Source organism: Strigops habroptila, chromosome 14 (genome assembly GCF_004027225.2).
Source record: "Strigops habroptila isolate Jane chromosome 14, bStrHab1.2.pri, whole genome shotgun sequence".
NCBI lineage: Eukaryota > Metazoa > Chordata > Aves > Psittaciformes > Psittacidae > Strigops > Strigops habroptila.
In genome coordinates, this window is record NC_044290.2 from 5760273 (window position 1) to 5776742 (window position 16470).

The following is a 16470-nucleotide window of genomic DNA, read 5'->3' on the forward strand; positions in this document are numbered from 1 at the left end:
CCACAACAGATTAGGCAAAGGAGCACAACTAGGGAGCAGGGAGCGTGCCCTTGTCTCTGGGTCACTGCAGGCCTGCACCAGCAGAAAGCTCCAGCCCAGAGAAGGGTATTTAGCCAGAGCCCCCGAGTGTTTGCTCAGCTTTTGCTTGGGCTCTTCTAAACAGCATTTCCACCTGCCTCAGTGGGCTCAGGGACATGAACAGTCACGCACACCAACTCTCTCTAAAGTAAGGCTGCCTCTCAAACCAGGAAGGCCTGGACACCCTGCCCATCTCAACATGCAATGCTCTGCCTGGCACCAAGGCACAGCACCCCATGACGTGGTGGAAAGGGAGCAGAGACCCTTTAAGGTTGACCAAGATCAGCTGCACCTCCTCTGCCAGGCAATCCTGCACAGGTGATGAGGGTCAGCCAGGAGCTGGCTCCCCACCCCTCCTGAGGGTTTAAAAAGGCTTCTAGCAGAGAGACATTGCTCTTCTGGTGAAATTGAAAAGGAATCAGCACTTCATCAGGTTGGTAAGAAGCAGAATCAGCTCTGAAGGTGCTGCCTTTAATCTGTTAGGGCAATGGTTAGTAAGACAAGGGGCTTCATGTCTGTGCTGAGAGACCACTGCAGTGTCTAATTCTACCAGGGAGTTTGAGCTCTAGCATAGAGGGCAAAGAAAGAGGCAAAGGATGCAGGTCTTCCCCCAGAGTGGGGAATGGGGGTCTGGGAACAGGGACTTACCTGTGTGTAAAACAATCAGACCTGCTGTGAGCTTCTGGGCTACAAGAAGAGCATTGGAAAATGTCCCAAACCAGTCAGGAGCACCATCAGCATTGCTAGTAAATGAGAGGATACAGGAAGGATGTCACCAGTGGGGACTTACTGTCTGACCTGTTCCCACCAGGGCCATGTCCCCTGCTGAGAGAGCTAAGCCTGAGCTTGGAGTCAGGCTGCCCTAGTACCAGGAGGCAACAGTGAGCAAAGCTGTAGTTGTCAAGGCTATGGGGAGAGCACCCCATCCTCTGTATAGCCATTATAGCTGGGTCATGCAAGAGTCTGAAGGTTGTTAGAGGGGAACCAGTCCTTCCTGGGAAGGGTAAGAGCAAGAGGCCCTGCAGGGCGAGGGCTGTGTGTGCCAGGCTCAGTTCTCACCTGTGCAGCATGATGGAGGAGCAGGCTGTGAGATTGAGGCTGGTAGTGTTCACCCCTCTGCAGGACTCATGCAGGGTGAACCCGAAGCAGATGAGGCAGGAGCAGATGGTCAGGCTGAATTTCAGCAGGAAGCAGAACAGGAAGTAGTGCTGAGTCTGTGAATGAGGGAGAGGCAGGAGGATGATGTGGGCATGTCACTGGCCCAACCTCCCCTGCATGAGCCATCAGGGGATCAGTGGCTGCAAAAGACAAGCTGTAGTACAGGTGAGATGCTGCCCTGTGGGCACACTGGCACTAAGGGATTCCCTTCCTGTCCATGCCAGACTTTTGGATAGCATGGCTTATGCTATGGATCAACTTCCCAAGTGAGCTGGGAGTGCACAGGGCCCCAGCTATGCATCAACACTGGGACAAAGCAGAAGAGAGAAAGTGTGAACTGTTTAAATCTGATGGGTCACCTACCTTTTTAGGAATGGAAGTCAAGTTTTTTCCTGTGGCCATGGTCATGATGGAGCTGTGGGGAGGCTTTCCCAGGAGTGAGATGCTGCAGAAAGGTAAGTTAGTGTCTCAGTAACAAGTTCAGGCACCAGAACTCTTGCTTTTTTGACTGTTTAACATTTGAACCCAAATAACCTCCTCAGACTGTTTGGAGCATTGGCACTTATCTGGCCACTGCCTCAAGCATAAGCTATAAAACATGTTATGTCTGGTACAACCAGGGAGAGAGGTGATCTCCAAATGTGTGACAGGGAACACACCACCCATGGTACTTTGACCTCTGCCTGACTCACTAGGTTCTCCATCACACTCCAAACAGTGTGACAGTATCAGGGTTAATGATACTAAGATGTGATAATGATAAGAAGATGATTTCAGCTGGAGGTTCAAGCCACAAGACAGTAGCAGCTCTCAGACAGCAGGCAGGGCTAACACAGCAGTACTCAAATGCTCCTCTCTGTGTTTCCAAGCACCTTGTCAAAGCAGGTGTTTGGAATAATCCTTCCAGCCTTCTTACCATGCTGTGGGTGATGTCAGCTTCCTTTTACCATGGACACAGTGAGGCTGGGGGACTGGTCAGTGCATCCTGTGGGTGGGAGGCAGATTCCACCCTGTCTGACAGACTCACCTGAGCAGTGGGTAGCAGAAACAGGAGAGCCACACGATGTCCGTGGTACTGAGGATGGGGGGCAGCTGCACCAGGCAGGAGAGGAACTGCACAGGAACAACCCAGAGTGAAGAGCATGAGCAGTGCTAGGACAGTGTTGTCACCCAAGGTGCTATCATCCTCCCCCAAAACACTGGGATGAGCTGGTAACTAGGCTGCCACTGCACAGCCCCTGCACATGCTCCAGGGATGCTTTTCCCCAAGGAAAAAGGGTTTGAGAAGAAAGCCCTGTAGGAGGGTCAGGGAGAAGGGCAATGCAGCTGAGATCACATCGTCTCTGTCTGCACCTTCCCCAAGCATCCTGTGTAAACCTGACTAAAGGCTACTTTGCTCACTTGCCCCACTGCAGCCACCCACATCCATGCTAGCACTGCTGTCCTCGGAGCTAAATGCTGTCCCCAGCTAGGCCAGGACTCACCTGAATGACAACCAAGGTCAGCTGGCACTGCAGCAGGAAGAGGAAACACTTGCGGATCCCATAGGTTGCATGCCTGGCCTGGAAGGAAGCACAAGCCCTCAGAGCCCTTCTGTGATGGGAGCAGTTATCAGCCAAGAGCAATTATTGGCAGGCAGGGGCAGGACATGGGGCCTGCAGGGGAAGTGGGAGGGGAGAGGATGTGGACACGCTGTAAGCAAAAGGGGAAGGTCTCTTGCCTACATGTAGAGGTTGTGAAGGGAAGGCAGAATTTAGGCAAGGGTTAAGTTTAAACCTCCTGGCTTTTCTGGGGTACCGCTTCTCCCCAGCACTGCACTGGTTTGGGATCTCTGCAAGCTTCTACTTTATCCAACTGAGCAGTATTCATGTTCTGTGGCCACAAGGCACCATTCCCAAACCATCCCTTACCCCTTGGACTAGTAGGGCCAAGCAGGAAGAGTTCTCTCTGTTGTGCTTCCTGAACAAAGGACAGGAGACACCAGCAAAGCTAATGCTGGCAGCTTACTGTGGGTAACTCCAAGAATGCTCACGTGAGCTCCTGGCTTTGCTCTTTGTGAGCTGCAGGAAGAGGGGTGAGTGTCAGAGAGGGGATGTGCCTGGCTTACCTGCTCGATGAGCCTGATGATGCTGGTGCTCTCCTCTTGGCGGAAGGACATGGAGCAAGGCAGGCTGTTGAGCTGCCCTGAGAGCTGCAGAGGGGTGAGCTCATCAGAGACATGAGTCATGGTGGTGCTGGTGGCATAGCCAAACGTCTCCCAGGAGCAGCGAGATGGGTAGAGAGGGTCCAGTGCTATACTGCAAGGACAACACAGGAGCATGAGGGAAAGTCCTCATCCCAGAGGAGAACCTATGTTTCAACGCAGTCCAGCTTGTAAAGCTGTGCTATGCCACCTCTATCTACCTTGCTGGTAGAGAAGTCCTGAGCTGTGACATGAATTTAGGATCAATCTTCCCTAGACTTTGTTATTCCCAGAGAAATAATGAACATATTTTGGGTTTGTGGTGTGCAAGGTCAACAAATTGGCTGATCCAAAGGGGTATTTCCATCCAATGAGAAGCATGTGTAATGCCACTTGGTGCACAACACTTTAGCACCTTCCTCTCAAAGATGGAGAGAAATGTCTGTGTCAGGGGATCTAGGTCATCATCCCATCCACTCATCCCAGATCTCCCTTATGGAGACAAAGCAGTTTGTAATGGACAGCAATTGTGAGCATTCCCTTTGCCCAATCCAGTGACCCATGGCTGGGCACTTGCCAAGCATAAGGTAAAGGCAGCAGGAGGAGTTTGGATCCTGCCCTACCTGATATCACTTTGCAGGAAGAGGCAGCTATTCCGCAGGTTGGCAGAGCTTCCCAGGCAGCAAGTCACCTCCCCATACTCCTGCATGATCTTGATCATCTCACACATGGCTGTAAAGGGACAGGAGGAGAAACCCAGCGTGTTATCTCATCGTGCTCACGGATGCAGTTTCACACCCCCCTTCCAGGCTGGATGACAAGCAGCCAGAGCTTTGCAAGTTACCCCAACTGATATTCATCACTCAGGTACAATGAGATCTACAAAGTACACAGCTGATTCATGGCAGGAGCTGAGCTGTGATTGCCAGCACTGGGACTCAGGGATTTGCATCTCTAGGACCTCTCTTTCAGACCAGAGCTGTAGGTATAGCAGAACATTAAATAAACTCAAATAATTCGAACCTAAAATAAACATACAATGTAGAATGTGCTCAGCAGCACATCACTACTGTTATAAGTCTAAAGGAACAGAGGGAATACAACAAACTACTCCAAAAGCAGTGCCAAGCTTAGCCATACTCAGAGCCAGCCCCTATTCCTGCACTCCAACCACTACCTCTAGCCTTCATCTAGTTCTTTATTAACACCCTCCTGAGGCCTCGAAATCAAAGCTGCTGTTTGATGTGCTTTTTCTTCTGCAGCTTTATGCCCAGTGCTCTCTGTGTGTATGGATTTTCTAGGAAAAAAGAAAGAAAACCAAGAAACAAACCAAACCCAAACCCGCTCTCTGCAGGTTCCTGTGTAAACAGCTTATCTAATGGCTGGTGCACCCAGATCTGCAGCACTGCAAGGGGTTAGAGGAGGCAGGAAACAACCACTTCTGCCAAAAAGAGAGGAGTTTCCTGGGCACTGAGTGCTTGGGCAGGCTGGGCTGTAACTGGTCCTCACTGCCTCTCTAAACTGTGCCCAGAGGTACCTGAAACACCTAATGGTGCTTGGAACTTACACTGTAAGGTGTACAGGTATTGGCCAGCTGAGCACTCAGCCCATCTCTTAGCTAAAATAGTAGCTCTCAGAGTTAAAATACATCCTTTCTGGTCCCTGCAATCAAAAGCTCTGCAAAGCAGAAGGTGTTAACAGCAACTGCCAGAGGAAAATCATCCTGGGAAGTGATTTCCAAGTTATAAAAGGGCAGTGAGGGTTGTGAGCAGAGATCAGAGTCTTCTAGCACACTGATAATGCTTATTTAATAGAAGGCAGCAGTATTTTGGATGCTTGCTTTAGTGTGTCTTATGAATACAAACTGAAAGGAGCAGTTGTTAGCCCGATTCTGTAGCTAGGAAACAGCATCACTAAAATGAAGTTAACACCTGGCTTCCCACAAGGTTGTTAACATCAAAATGTCCTTCTAGATTTCGGGGCTGTATTCCCTTCCCTTCACCCATGTCCACAGCCAGATGAGCCAGAGCAAACGGCTGGGGAAGGACAGGACAGACCCAGGCTCTGTGCCACTTACTCTCTGGGGTGCAGTCTGTGAAGAGGGGCACCAGCAAAGGCACATTGTCTATGTTCTGCAGGTGAGGTCTCACCTGGTGGATCCCCCGGGGGAGTTTGGCCTGGAAAAGAGAAAGAAGAGACTAAGCAGGGGAGTGTGTGTGTGAGGAGAGGCATTGCAGAGGGAACTGCAAGTGCAAGATCAGATGCACACTGCTGTCCCTGCAGGCAGGAGCTGGCTTTCCCAAGCCACTGTACAAAGTCCATGCTGACATGCCAAACTGTGCTTGCCATCAAGGTTTGTAGGACCAGCATGGTAAAACCTGTGGTCAAGGAGTTCTAAGGACTTGTTACCTGTGTGGAGAAACTAGTCAGAGACTATGTGCTGCCTCCCAGCAACTAGCTCTATATCATGTCTGAGCTCTGTATGAGACAGGAAGAGCTTGTCCCACACTGGCTACTGGGCAGCACAAGCCATGGCTCACAGCTGGAGGAAGGACAGTTTCTTCTGTCTGCATAGAACGTGGGGATGTTCCCATTCCCTGCCCAGCACATGGGAAGGGGACACAGATGGACTGAGATGTGGCTTTCAAAGCTGTGTGATCATCTCCATTCCTAAACTCCCAAAAAAACCTCTGTTCAGTAAAAGTGATTAACTGAGGGAACCTCGAACTTCCCAGGCTCTAGATAGCAAGCTGGAAGAGGGTGGGAGGGAGATCAGGAGTCCCAATGCAAACCAGTTAAGCTGCTTTGAAGAGGAATTCGCTCTAGAAGCAATGAGGTGATGCTGCTGGCCATGACAACAGTGCAAGGTGTGTAGGGAAAAGGGACCTCACCCTGTTGCAGTCCTCCAGGAAGCTGGGGATATCACTGTCTGTTGGCTGGAAGCTGATGAGATCCGAGTGCCCTTCCTCTTCCATCAGCAGAAGCCCCTCCACATCATCTCGAGAAACTGGAGCAGAAAGAAGCAGCATAAACAATCAGCACAATCCTGCCTCTGCCACCCCTGTGCCACCCACATGGTGTATTCACGTGGCACTGCAGAAGATAGGAAATGTGAGGTCTGATTTTCTAGGTTAGCAACACTTAGATCCCACTCAGTCATCTAAAATGCAGTATTTTTAGATGACTAATCTGCTCAGAGGTAGATATGTGAGCCCAGGCTCTGCTCTTTGGAGACATGGCAGTTTCTCTCTTCTGCTCTCTTTCTTCTGGGGGAAGAAGAGAGTAAAGAAATCCCACCTGAGGTGAGAAGAAAGCAAAATGCACAGGCAAGAGACCCTCAGTGGCTTGAGCAGGGCCCCAGCAAGAACCAAAAGCATTAATGAGCAGTTGTAAAATCCTGGCAGGAGGATGCCTGCTTCCCACAGCTGTGGTGCTGACTGGGTACACAGGCTATAAATGTAAGGCACTCTCTCACACACACACACCTCAGGCCCATCCAGGTTTGTGCTCAAAGCTCTGAAGGATCAGGTAGCTGGTGAGGACACAGGAACCTATCAATGGGTTTAAAAGAACCATCCAGGAAACATTGAAAGTGGCTTAGGCATGGTTCTCTCACCCTGATGGAGGTCATCGTGCAGAGAGCCAGCATGGCTGGGGCTAGAGGGAGGGATGTCTGAGCCAGGCACATCACCATTGGGTGTTAAAGAGATGTGGCAATTCCAGCCAGTCTCAAGACCCATCTTCTCAGCAAACACCTGTAGATGAGCAGAGAGAAGATTTTAGTGTCACTGTCCAGGCCAGAGCGTTGCAGACTGGACCCATTAGGTGAATCAGATTAACCTTAGATTGCCCTGGAGCTGGACTCTCCAGTCTGCCAGCCAGGGGACATGCAAGTTCAGGTTCAGCAGAGCTTACCTTGCTTTTGAGCTCATCTTCCAGGGAGAAGTAGACAAAACGGATGCAGGCATTGACCAATCCATCAATGAGGCGGACAATGTCAAGCCGGGCCTGATACTGAGACGAGACCATTCCCATGAAGATCTGTCCGCTCAGAGCCTGGATACAGTCTTCCTTCTCCATCACTTCCCCAATCCCTTCTTCAGGCATGCAAACAACACGCAAGCACATTGAGACACGAGGGACCACGTGTGCATCAAAGCACAAATGGTGGGAGAGGCCACCCAGATAACACCCAAAGACACAGTACCCAGAAACATGCAGATACACACACACAGGAGGAAAGATGAAGAGACATCCATTTGTCCCAGCATACCCAGTCACAGAAGTGGTATCAGGACATCCCCACATGTGTGACCAAGAACACAAGCACGAAACAGTGAGCATGGAAGGGAAAAAGACAAAACAGAAGACAAGGATCAGTCACAAAGAACTGGGGCAGAAAGGTAAAGGATGTGTGCTGCATGATGTTCACATGTGCATTTTAAACACATCATTCTGTGCTTAAACAACATGGGGAGCCGAGCTGAGGCAGACTGGCATCGAGTACGTGGGGCTGATACAAAAGAACTGGAGCATATTCCCTCCAGTGACATTGTAGGTGTTCCCAAAGAGCCTGCAAAGGCCCTTTGACAGGGTTCCTTCACCATTCCCAGCTCAGCTCGTGGTGAATGGGAGCTGGATGCAGCAGGAGGAAAATAATACAACGCTTCACACAGTTGCAAAGCTTGCCACAGGTGGGACTGCAGAGTGTGCTGAAAACACTCAGTCACAACTGCCTCCCAGCAGCTGGGAATCCCATAATCCACATGTTACAGAATGGGAGACCAAGGCAGAAAGAGATTAGGACTGGTTTTCCAAAAGAGCCTCTTGGAGTCACCTAATGGTATGTGCTTATTCTCAGCTTCGTTACTGTTCTGAGGAGATGGACAATTCATCTGGTGGCAATCGGTTCCTCCAGCACAGCAACAAAATCAAGGGAGAATAGTCACATACCACCACGCGTGTAATTCCTTTGAAAAACCCAACATATGTGATTTCCATAGAATTAGACAAATAACAAACCACGTATTGAAATACCAGGAATCTTGTCTGTGAGTCGCCTGCTTTAAGAAATAGGCTTCCCTCACGTAGAATTTCTCTGCAAGCATCAGGAACTGACTTAGAAACATACCTACCAGCTGCTACATCCTTACTCCCTCTGGAAATGCAGCTACTTCAGAAACCCTTAGCTCTCAATTTCCATCTGCTGCTCTGAATAACAATGTTCTTACAGCTCTAGACTGATGAGAGAGCAAGCACCTGGCCCAGCAGCAGAACTTACTATAGACAGCACAGAGGACACGTACCATCTGAGCTCCAGCTATTCCTCCGACTGCTCTGCTTGATGGGGGTTGTCCCAGGGAGATCACAGCACGTGAAGATAGCATTCTGCCCAGGGACCTGCACCAGTTCTATGCACTTGCCATTGAGCTGGGAGGACAAGGCACAATGCATTGGCTTGTATGCAAAGGCAGAACAGTATCCTGAGAGGCAGGCTCGCTGGTAGAAATCCAACACCTTCTTCCTATGGGGAAGAGAGAAAAAACAGGCAAAGTTAAGCAGAAATATGCCTCTTTTCTGACAATGGACACTGCAGTTCAATTATTCCATGAGGAGTGATGAGAGGCTCTAAAAAAGCCTTTCCTTACAGTTTCTTCATTTTCGAAGCTACAGGCACTAGAAACAACAAACTAGGACAAGAAGAACACATATTCCAGCAGGAGCAGTGGTGAAGGTTTCTGTTTGCTCATCAGACAGATTGATGAGTATGAACACAGTGCTCTTTGAATACACTTATTAATGTAATACGCTCTATATGGTTGCCAGATGACTCCAAGGAAGTTCACTGCATGACAGCAGAAGCTTAATCCATCAGAAAGAACTTATCTGTAAGGAGATAAACACCCAGGGAGGAACTGACAACTCTGACAACAGTATCTATTGCAGAGATAGTTACAGCAACAGACTTTTCTCCCAACCCCTTTCAGATTTGGGTCCCAGGAGCTGCATGGAAAGCCTCCATTTAGGCAATATTCAGTCACTGGAATAGTGTAAAGTTCCTTCTCTAAGTTGAAATCACAAAGGAAACAAATCAGACTACATATAGGATTCTTCATTGGCTTCGAAGATGATATTCCAAAAAGAACCAGTGGGAGTTTTCTTACACCTAAGGATAAGCAGCCTTAGAAGAAGAATAATGTGCTGCTGGTCAATGAAACTAAACATCACTGTTCTGCTCTGCTGGTGGGAACAGACATTTAGCCTGTAGATGAGAATACAACAGACACTGTCAGATGGTGCAGCAGGACTAACAGGGTGTGATGCATGGTGGTGGACTGGTTTGAAGCTGGCAGCAGCAGGTAGAATTGATCACTCTGCATTTCGTGTAAGACAAGGCATTTGTCTTGAACAACAACAAAAATTATCTGCCACCAGCACAGGACCTGATTATAATTCATGGTCCTACTACATAATAGTCCACTTAGAAGAGGCTAATGTGTTAACAGATATGTAAGTCTCTTCATCTTACAGGCCAACAGATTGCTTGTTGCTGTCTCATCTCTTATGCTGCTATAATTTCAACAATTCATTACAAGCAGAGATGGCTCCTGTTCATCACCTGCTTGAAGCTTCTATTAGATAGCTTAAGGAACACCAGGAAAGGGAATTTTAACAAAGGGTGATCTGCAATTGCAGCCGGTGACACAGGGCCCACCTGTCAGAGCCAGAGAGCGGGTAGATGTCGGTACCATCCCAAAAGTCTGTGCAGGCCTCGAGGATGAGGTCAGCTGTCCCATGGGAAAACATCTGCTCCGTGCCTGAAGTGTAGGAGAACAACGAGTCAGCATCACACATACAGGCTCCCAGTTAAGGGATATCATTCCAGCTGCTCCCTTCTTTGTTAGAAGCAAGTATTCAAACTGCCTTGATGCACCCCAAATAGCCCCTTTCCTCTGTTATAAGTCTTCAGTACCCATTGAGAAATTATTCCAGACTGGATGATATGTGTTCAGCTGCTATTTGTCTAACTGTGAGTTCAGACAAGGCTGTGATAAAATGTGAGCCACGCAGTCAGTTCCTATTTGCCCTGTTGTAACGGTTCTGCTCCTACAACAAATGGGATAATATCTTGCTCCTGTATCCACAGAACAGAAGAAAACTTATTCCTGTGTGCCTCTTCCCATGAGACTACAAGCAGCATTGATGAGCCTGTGAGGATCAAAGTCTGCCTCCACTGGGAAGTGCATTCAGTTTCAGGCCAGGCGTGGATCTAAAAGGTAAGAGCTATTCTTGAGTACCTTCCATCCAAGCAGCATAAGCTAATTCTACAGTGTGACCCATGAGACAGCAGCTTGTTTCACAAAGGGTCCTGAAAACGTGTTAAGTCAGAAGTTCAGCATAACAGACTCTAGAGAAGTAACTCCTGTTGTGATCAGAGAAGAACTGAGAATCAAGACACCACAGCTTGCCCTGGTTTCTTCTTCCACTACTTTAACACAGACTTAAAATCTTCTGTTCCCTCTTGTAGACAGGGGTGTTCAAAAGAGCTTCTCAAAGGTGTGTGATAGCACTTGTCTGATGCAGGTCCCAGGCACGGGACACAAGGTAAAGGATGCTGCCTCCCCCTCCATACTTCCTGCTGCCTTTCCCTTGCACTGATACATTAACATTGCACACACGTCGACTTCCCTGTGGAGGTTCCCTCCTCCAGCTGCTCCGTGACTTTGCCCCCAACAGCTCCAAAGCTGATCTAATGGCAAAACCTCACTGCCAAGAAAAATGAGCCCAAAGGCTCCTTGCAGGCACTGCTGCTGAGTGCAAATGCTCCCACGAGCTGGTGAAACCAAGAGCCAGGAATATCCACTGGCACAAAGCAGGCAGGAACCTTCAGGAACACAGCAGGATTTTCCAAAACAGAGCAGCTCTCTGCTATAAATAGCTATCACAGGCCAAGTTTATCAGCATAACAAACCTCCAGCTAATAGGAGCTGTGTGTGAAAGGAGGAGCCTGTGTCAGGGACACAAAGGAGAACTTGTGCTGAACTCTGGTTAATTTTATTGTATGAACACCTAATCCTTCCCACCTCGCTCCTAGAGCCAGATAGTCCTTGCTAGGAAAGAAGGAACAAGAGATGTTTATTGATTGATGCAAAAACTATGCCCTGGACACAGAGCAAGAGCATGCAGATGATCACAGCCATAGCTACGTTCATGCCTGACAGCAACTGCAACCCATTTCCCATTCAGCAGCATCAGTATCCTGCACAAGAGTCCTAAGGGGTAAATGGCAGTGACAGCAGGCACTGCAAACTGGAAGGAGTTCATTCAGCTTTCATTGCCAGTAAAATGAGCTCAGCCTCTTCCCTTCTCAAATCATGAAGTTGCAGGCCAGGATTTCTCTGGCACGAGGGAGAAAACTAATGAATAGGACAGGGAGTATGACAGCCATTCATGAGTGCTGGGACTCATTAGGAAGAACCAAGCTGCTCCAGCTGAGCCAGTGACACAGAGCAAAAGGAATGGAAGAGTGCAGCTACAGCAAAGGCAGGCAGAGATGGTATCAAGGCATTTTACTCCACCGAAGATGACGGTGAGCCCCTCGTTTCCATGTGGTTACTATGGATTGGGGATGAACGCTGCCAGATGACGAGACACGTATTTCCATGGAGCAGCAAGGGAGCATACAGATAAGCTGCCTCCTATTTCTGTTACAGCTGTAGGATTTATGATGTATCTCCCTTTGACTTCAGCACGTCCTGGGAGTGGGTGGATTCAAAGATTGATTCACAAATAATGGCTCAAGAGAGGTTAGTTGTGATCATCTGCTCCGGCTCTGCACGAACAGAGTCATTTGATTGCAGCCAGTACCATCTGCACAAGCCATTCTTTCTGCTTGTACACGTAAGAGTTTCAAGGGACAAGAGGTGTTCCCATGGTTAACTAACCCCACTGGCAACATTCCTCTCAGAATCTGCTCTAGACAGTGTAATCCAGGTCACACACACGTTTGTCTAAGCTCCAGCCTCTAAAACTAAACCATTTGAAAAGGAGGATAAGGAGTTGAAATGAGGCAACATTAAACATTAAAGGGGTTTTGCTACGGTGAGAATCTCAGCATCAGAAAAATTCTTGCTCACAAAGGCAGGAGAGCAGCAAGCAGGAGAAATGAAAAAGCTCCTCCCCGGGTTAAGATAAAAATTTAAGAGGAATTGGGCAAGAGAAGCCACTTTACCTGGGAAACCTCTGGCCAGCAGAATAATAATGGTTTAGATTCAATATCAAATGTCTGTCAACTCCCGAGAGCCAACTTCAGTCCATTTTAAGGTATTATGAAGAGACCAAGACAGGCAAGCTGCTAAATCTTGCTGAGGTGCTTTAAGACCTCATGGTACCCAGCTATAATTCCTTTCCCTCCTAGCCCATTCCTATTAGACTAGGAAGGATTAAGAGTGGAGAAGTCAGCGTGGCTTCAGGTGTTGTATGCATGGTCACCATGAGTTTGTATGGGATTTCTGTGAGTTCTTACTAATATGCAATATAGAACTGGACTGTGCAATGGACAACTCACAAAGATAATGACTTTTGACTTGGGTTATCAGAAGGATGAGCATCACTAGCTAAAACCCTGAGTAACATTCAGCCCTGTGCAGTATCAGTCTCTCTATCATAATGAAGTCTATTCCAAACCAAATAAACCCCCTACCTGGCTCTGCAGTGCCATTTGATTGCAGAAAACAGGTTTACTGAGTGCTAAGATAATCCTAAAAAGTTATTTATGATCCTGGAGTAAGCCAGAGGTGGGAAGAATTCCCCCCCTCAGTATGCCATAGCACTGATCACTAAGGGTTGGTGAGCACGTCTGTACTGAGCATGGGCAGAGCAAGGCTGTCACCCCACAGTGACCCCAGACTATTCCAGTCTGGCATTTCCTAGGCTCTCTGCAGGGAAAGTTCCTCCTGTACCAAGCAGATACCCAAAGGAAGGGGCAGCCTTACTGGTAGTGGTGTCCTTCACGAAAAGGTTAATCATGTGGCTCAGGGGTGGTCTCCTCTTGGTGATGGACGAAAGCTTCCCCAGGATTGTTTCCTTGACCATCTCATCACTTGGCAAGCGGTACAAGGCCAAATAGTTCTCCTGCTTGAAAAGGTCTTTAGCACCCGGTGTGAAACCTGAAACGTGAACACAACAAGGATTAAAAATAGGCTCAAAGCAAAGGAAAGGTCCTTCCTCCTGCTTCTGTGCCACCTGCTCTGCCCTTGCTCATTCTGACACCTCCCCAGCAATAGGTAGGCGAGCTGTGCTCACTGTGCAGCTACATCAAGCTGGCTCAAGCTCTCCGATGCAAATCATTCAGAAGGACTTGATGTTATTAATAATTACAGCTTTCCTGCTTCTGGTTCACTGGAGAGAGGATCTGTGACACTGAAGAACAAGCACAGCAGTGAGCTCATCCAGAGCTTCCAGATTTTCATCCTAGTGTTACAGCTAACTTCTTCATGTCCCCTGTGCCTTTGTTTTCCCATCTATAAACAAGCTGAGGTACCTCACATCATTTATACCCAAACTCCTGGTAAAGCATCACTGTAAAGGCAGGGCAGCTGTCTGTCCATTAGCAGGTATTCTTTGTCTCCTGTTGAGGTTGGCAGACTCAAGCAGAAGAATTCCAAGCCTAGCCAGGGCTGGCTGGGAATATCCTTGATGACATTTGTTCCTTTGATGGTGTCGGCAATGTCAGAACTTGCCAAAAGCAATCTCTTTAAAAGACTCTTCTGGCAACTGAACAACAGAGTCAGGTCTGTAATTTCACCTTCTCAGCAACCAGGACCAGGGAAGTATTTTTCTTGTGCTCTCTAAGGATTAAGTGCCTATTGACAGCTCTGATTTCTCCGTGCCTGCTCATCCAATTTCTCCTTACCTATTAGCCTGGCAAGCTCACAGAGGCCCCAAGGCACGTGGACAGGCAGCACAGCATTGTGAGTTTCCTGGAGGGCAATGTTGCAGAGGTGGTCAGAGAAGCGGCACAGACGCTCCGTCACACTGGCATTGCAGAGGTTGAGCAGCACATTGAGGCCCAGAGGTTTGAGGGAATTCAAGTGCATGTGCCAGTTGGAGTCATCAAACTGGATGCAGGAGGGGTTCTGCTGGTCTTGGGACAGGCTAAGCATCTCAAGGTGGTAGTCACACACAAAGTCTTCAGCCTCACAAGTCATCACCTCACTGTCACCAACAACCTGCTCCAAGAGACAGGAAAATTCCAGTTGGTTACAATGACTACAGCTGGAGCCTAGAATCCCACAGGCAATTCCCAACTGAATTCCCAAAAGGGAATGCTCTATAGGTTTAAGTCTGTCTTATAGCAATACAACAGACCACTTGTGTGCCCCACCAGTATGTCTTACCTGTGTATGTTCCTCTTCTCCACCCTCTGTGTCCTTGCTAAAACTCACATTGGACCCAGAGGGATGCTTGCTTCTGCTTGGCTTTCGGTGGGTATGGGCATCAGGAGCCTTTGGAGGGTCACCAGACCAGTTGTTCCTCTCTTGCTCGTTGGCCATGTGGACTGTGTCTGCCAGGGGACCAGAGAGCAGAGCATCTCTTTCATGGGGCTGCAAGAGACCAACCAAATGAACAGTGGTGATTCAGTGGCTGAACATGAGCCACTACTGATTCACCTGCTGCTTTAGGACTGCTGTAGAAGAGGATCTCATCCTCGCCGCTTCTTTATCCTTTATCTTTATCCTTTAAGCAAAGAATTAGAGGATTTCTCTACAAGCAAAGGGCCCCTATATAATCGTGCATGTCAGTCAAACTATGATCAGAGCCAAAATACTGCATTATGGATTATATATGACTCACCTCATCTTCCATCTCAGGATGGCAGAAGGACCGTGTAGAGAGCTCATCAGTCAGATCTTCATGGCTATCATGAGGTGGTTCCACTTTCCCACTGAAGAATAGAACAGTCTCTGGGCTGGGGTTTGGCCAGGAAAGAATTCCCTGCTTGTCTACACAGCAGAGCACCTAGAACATCCCACAACACCCCCAAGAAAGCAAAATCTCAGTGAAAACATGCCTCTCTGCTCATGCACAGTTGTAAATATCACAAGTTTAATACACACATGGGAGAATAGAGTCCCTCCTGTGCCAACCTTCTCTAAGAAACTGCACTCAAAAACGCTCCAAGAATTCCTTGCTCTAGCAGGATTGAGGTTAACACATATTTTATCTCAGGATATTGCAAAACTAGGCATGAAGACCACAGAAGGAAGCAACGACTCAGCCTGTTTCACCAGTTAGTACCTTATGAGGACCTACCCAGCTGGTTCTCGATCAGAAGTCAAGAGGGTTATGGGACCAGAACCAGAGCTGGAAAATACAGACATCCTGTTAGATGCTGTAGAGTATCTCTAACCATTGTTTTAGCCTGTAAATGTGCTGCCTGGACAAGACAAGACAGTTATCAACTCTTCTACAAAGACAGATGCCTGAAGGGTTTCTAATTCCAGCACAGTGAACTGACTGCTAACAGCCTATGCTCAGGGCAGGATGATGTGAGCGATGCAAACGAAGCATTCATGTAGTGCTCCCCCTTCTAATAACCCAGCAATACTCACAGTGACAGATCCCAGGCTATGGAGCAAGCTGGAAGTGAAGCTCAGAGTTGGGGATTTGCCTTTTAAAACACAGAGGAAGTGGCTCCAGATACAGCGTATCATTTCCTGCCGAGGGAAGCAGAGGACACCAGCCAGTGAAAGGCTCATTCAGTGCAAGATGAGGGGAGAGAAGGGAAAAAGGGAGTATGACATTACCTGCTTGCAGGTTCAACACAGTGATACACTGTGAGATAAACATCAGTCTCTGTGGGAACCCGTTAACTGATATGGTGCTGATGTTCTCAAGGGAAAGGCATTTCTCCCCCCTTCCAGAGGATGCTAACAGACACTGATTGAATTGAGAATTCACTGAAACTACCTTTGTCTACCCAAAAACACAGGAAGGAATTCTGAACTGATTTTATTAGAGGTGAATCAGTTGTTACCTCTTAGTATGTT

General features: G+C 48.2%; 1 protein-coding gene across 11 annotated transcripts in view; it reads right to left on the reverse strand.

The window, feature by feature from the left end:
* TMEM94 (transmembrane protein 94) overlaps positions 1 to 16470 on the reverse strand; it is a 50667-nt gene that overhangs the window by 4111 nt on the left and 30086 nt on the right. For 7 of the 11 annotated variants that reach the window (XM_030505700.1, XM_030505711.2, XM_030505710.2 and 4 more), the window contains 18 exons: positions 16033 to 16137; positions 15275 to 15439; positions 14818 to 15024; positions 14334 to 14652; positions 13414 to 13587; positions 10134 to 10236; positions 8725 to 8942; positions 7334 to 7515; positions 7035 to 7173; positions 6310 to 6425; positions 5496 to 5595; positions 4042 to 4150; positions 3344 to 3533; positions 2721 to 2798; positions 2264 to 2349; positions 1600 to 1681; positions 1138 to 1292; positions 727 to 821 (listed from right to left, as the gene is read on the reverse strand). In XM_030505700.1, the coding sequence (XP_030361560.1) occupies positions 727 to 821; positions 1138 to 1292; positions 1600 to 1681; positions 2264 to 2349; positions 2721 to 2798; positions 3344 to 3533; positions 4042 to 4150; positions 5496 to 5595; positions 6310 to 6425; positions 7035 to 7173; positions 7334 to 7515; positions 8725 to 8942; positions 10134 to 10236; positions 13414 to 13587; positions 14334 to 14652; positions 14818 to 15024; positions 15275 to 15439; positions 16033 to 16137 (2623 nt within the window). The remainder of the gene's footprint in view (positions 1 to 726; positions 822 to 1137; positions 1293 to 1599; positions 1682 to 2263; positions 2350 to 2720; positions 2799 to 3343; positions 3534 to 4041; positions 4151 to 5495; positions 5596 to 6309; positions 6426 to 7034; positions 7174 to 7333; positions 7516 to 8724; positions 8943 to 10133; positions 10237 to 13413; positions 13588 to 14333; positions 14653 to 14817; positions 15025 to 15274; positions 15440 to 16032; positions 16138 to 16470) is intronic. The other 4 variants (XM_030505703.2, XM_030505707.2, XM_030505704.2 and 1 more) reach the window with 3 other exon arrangements.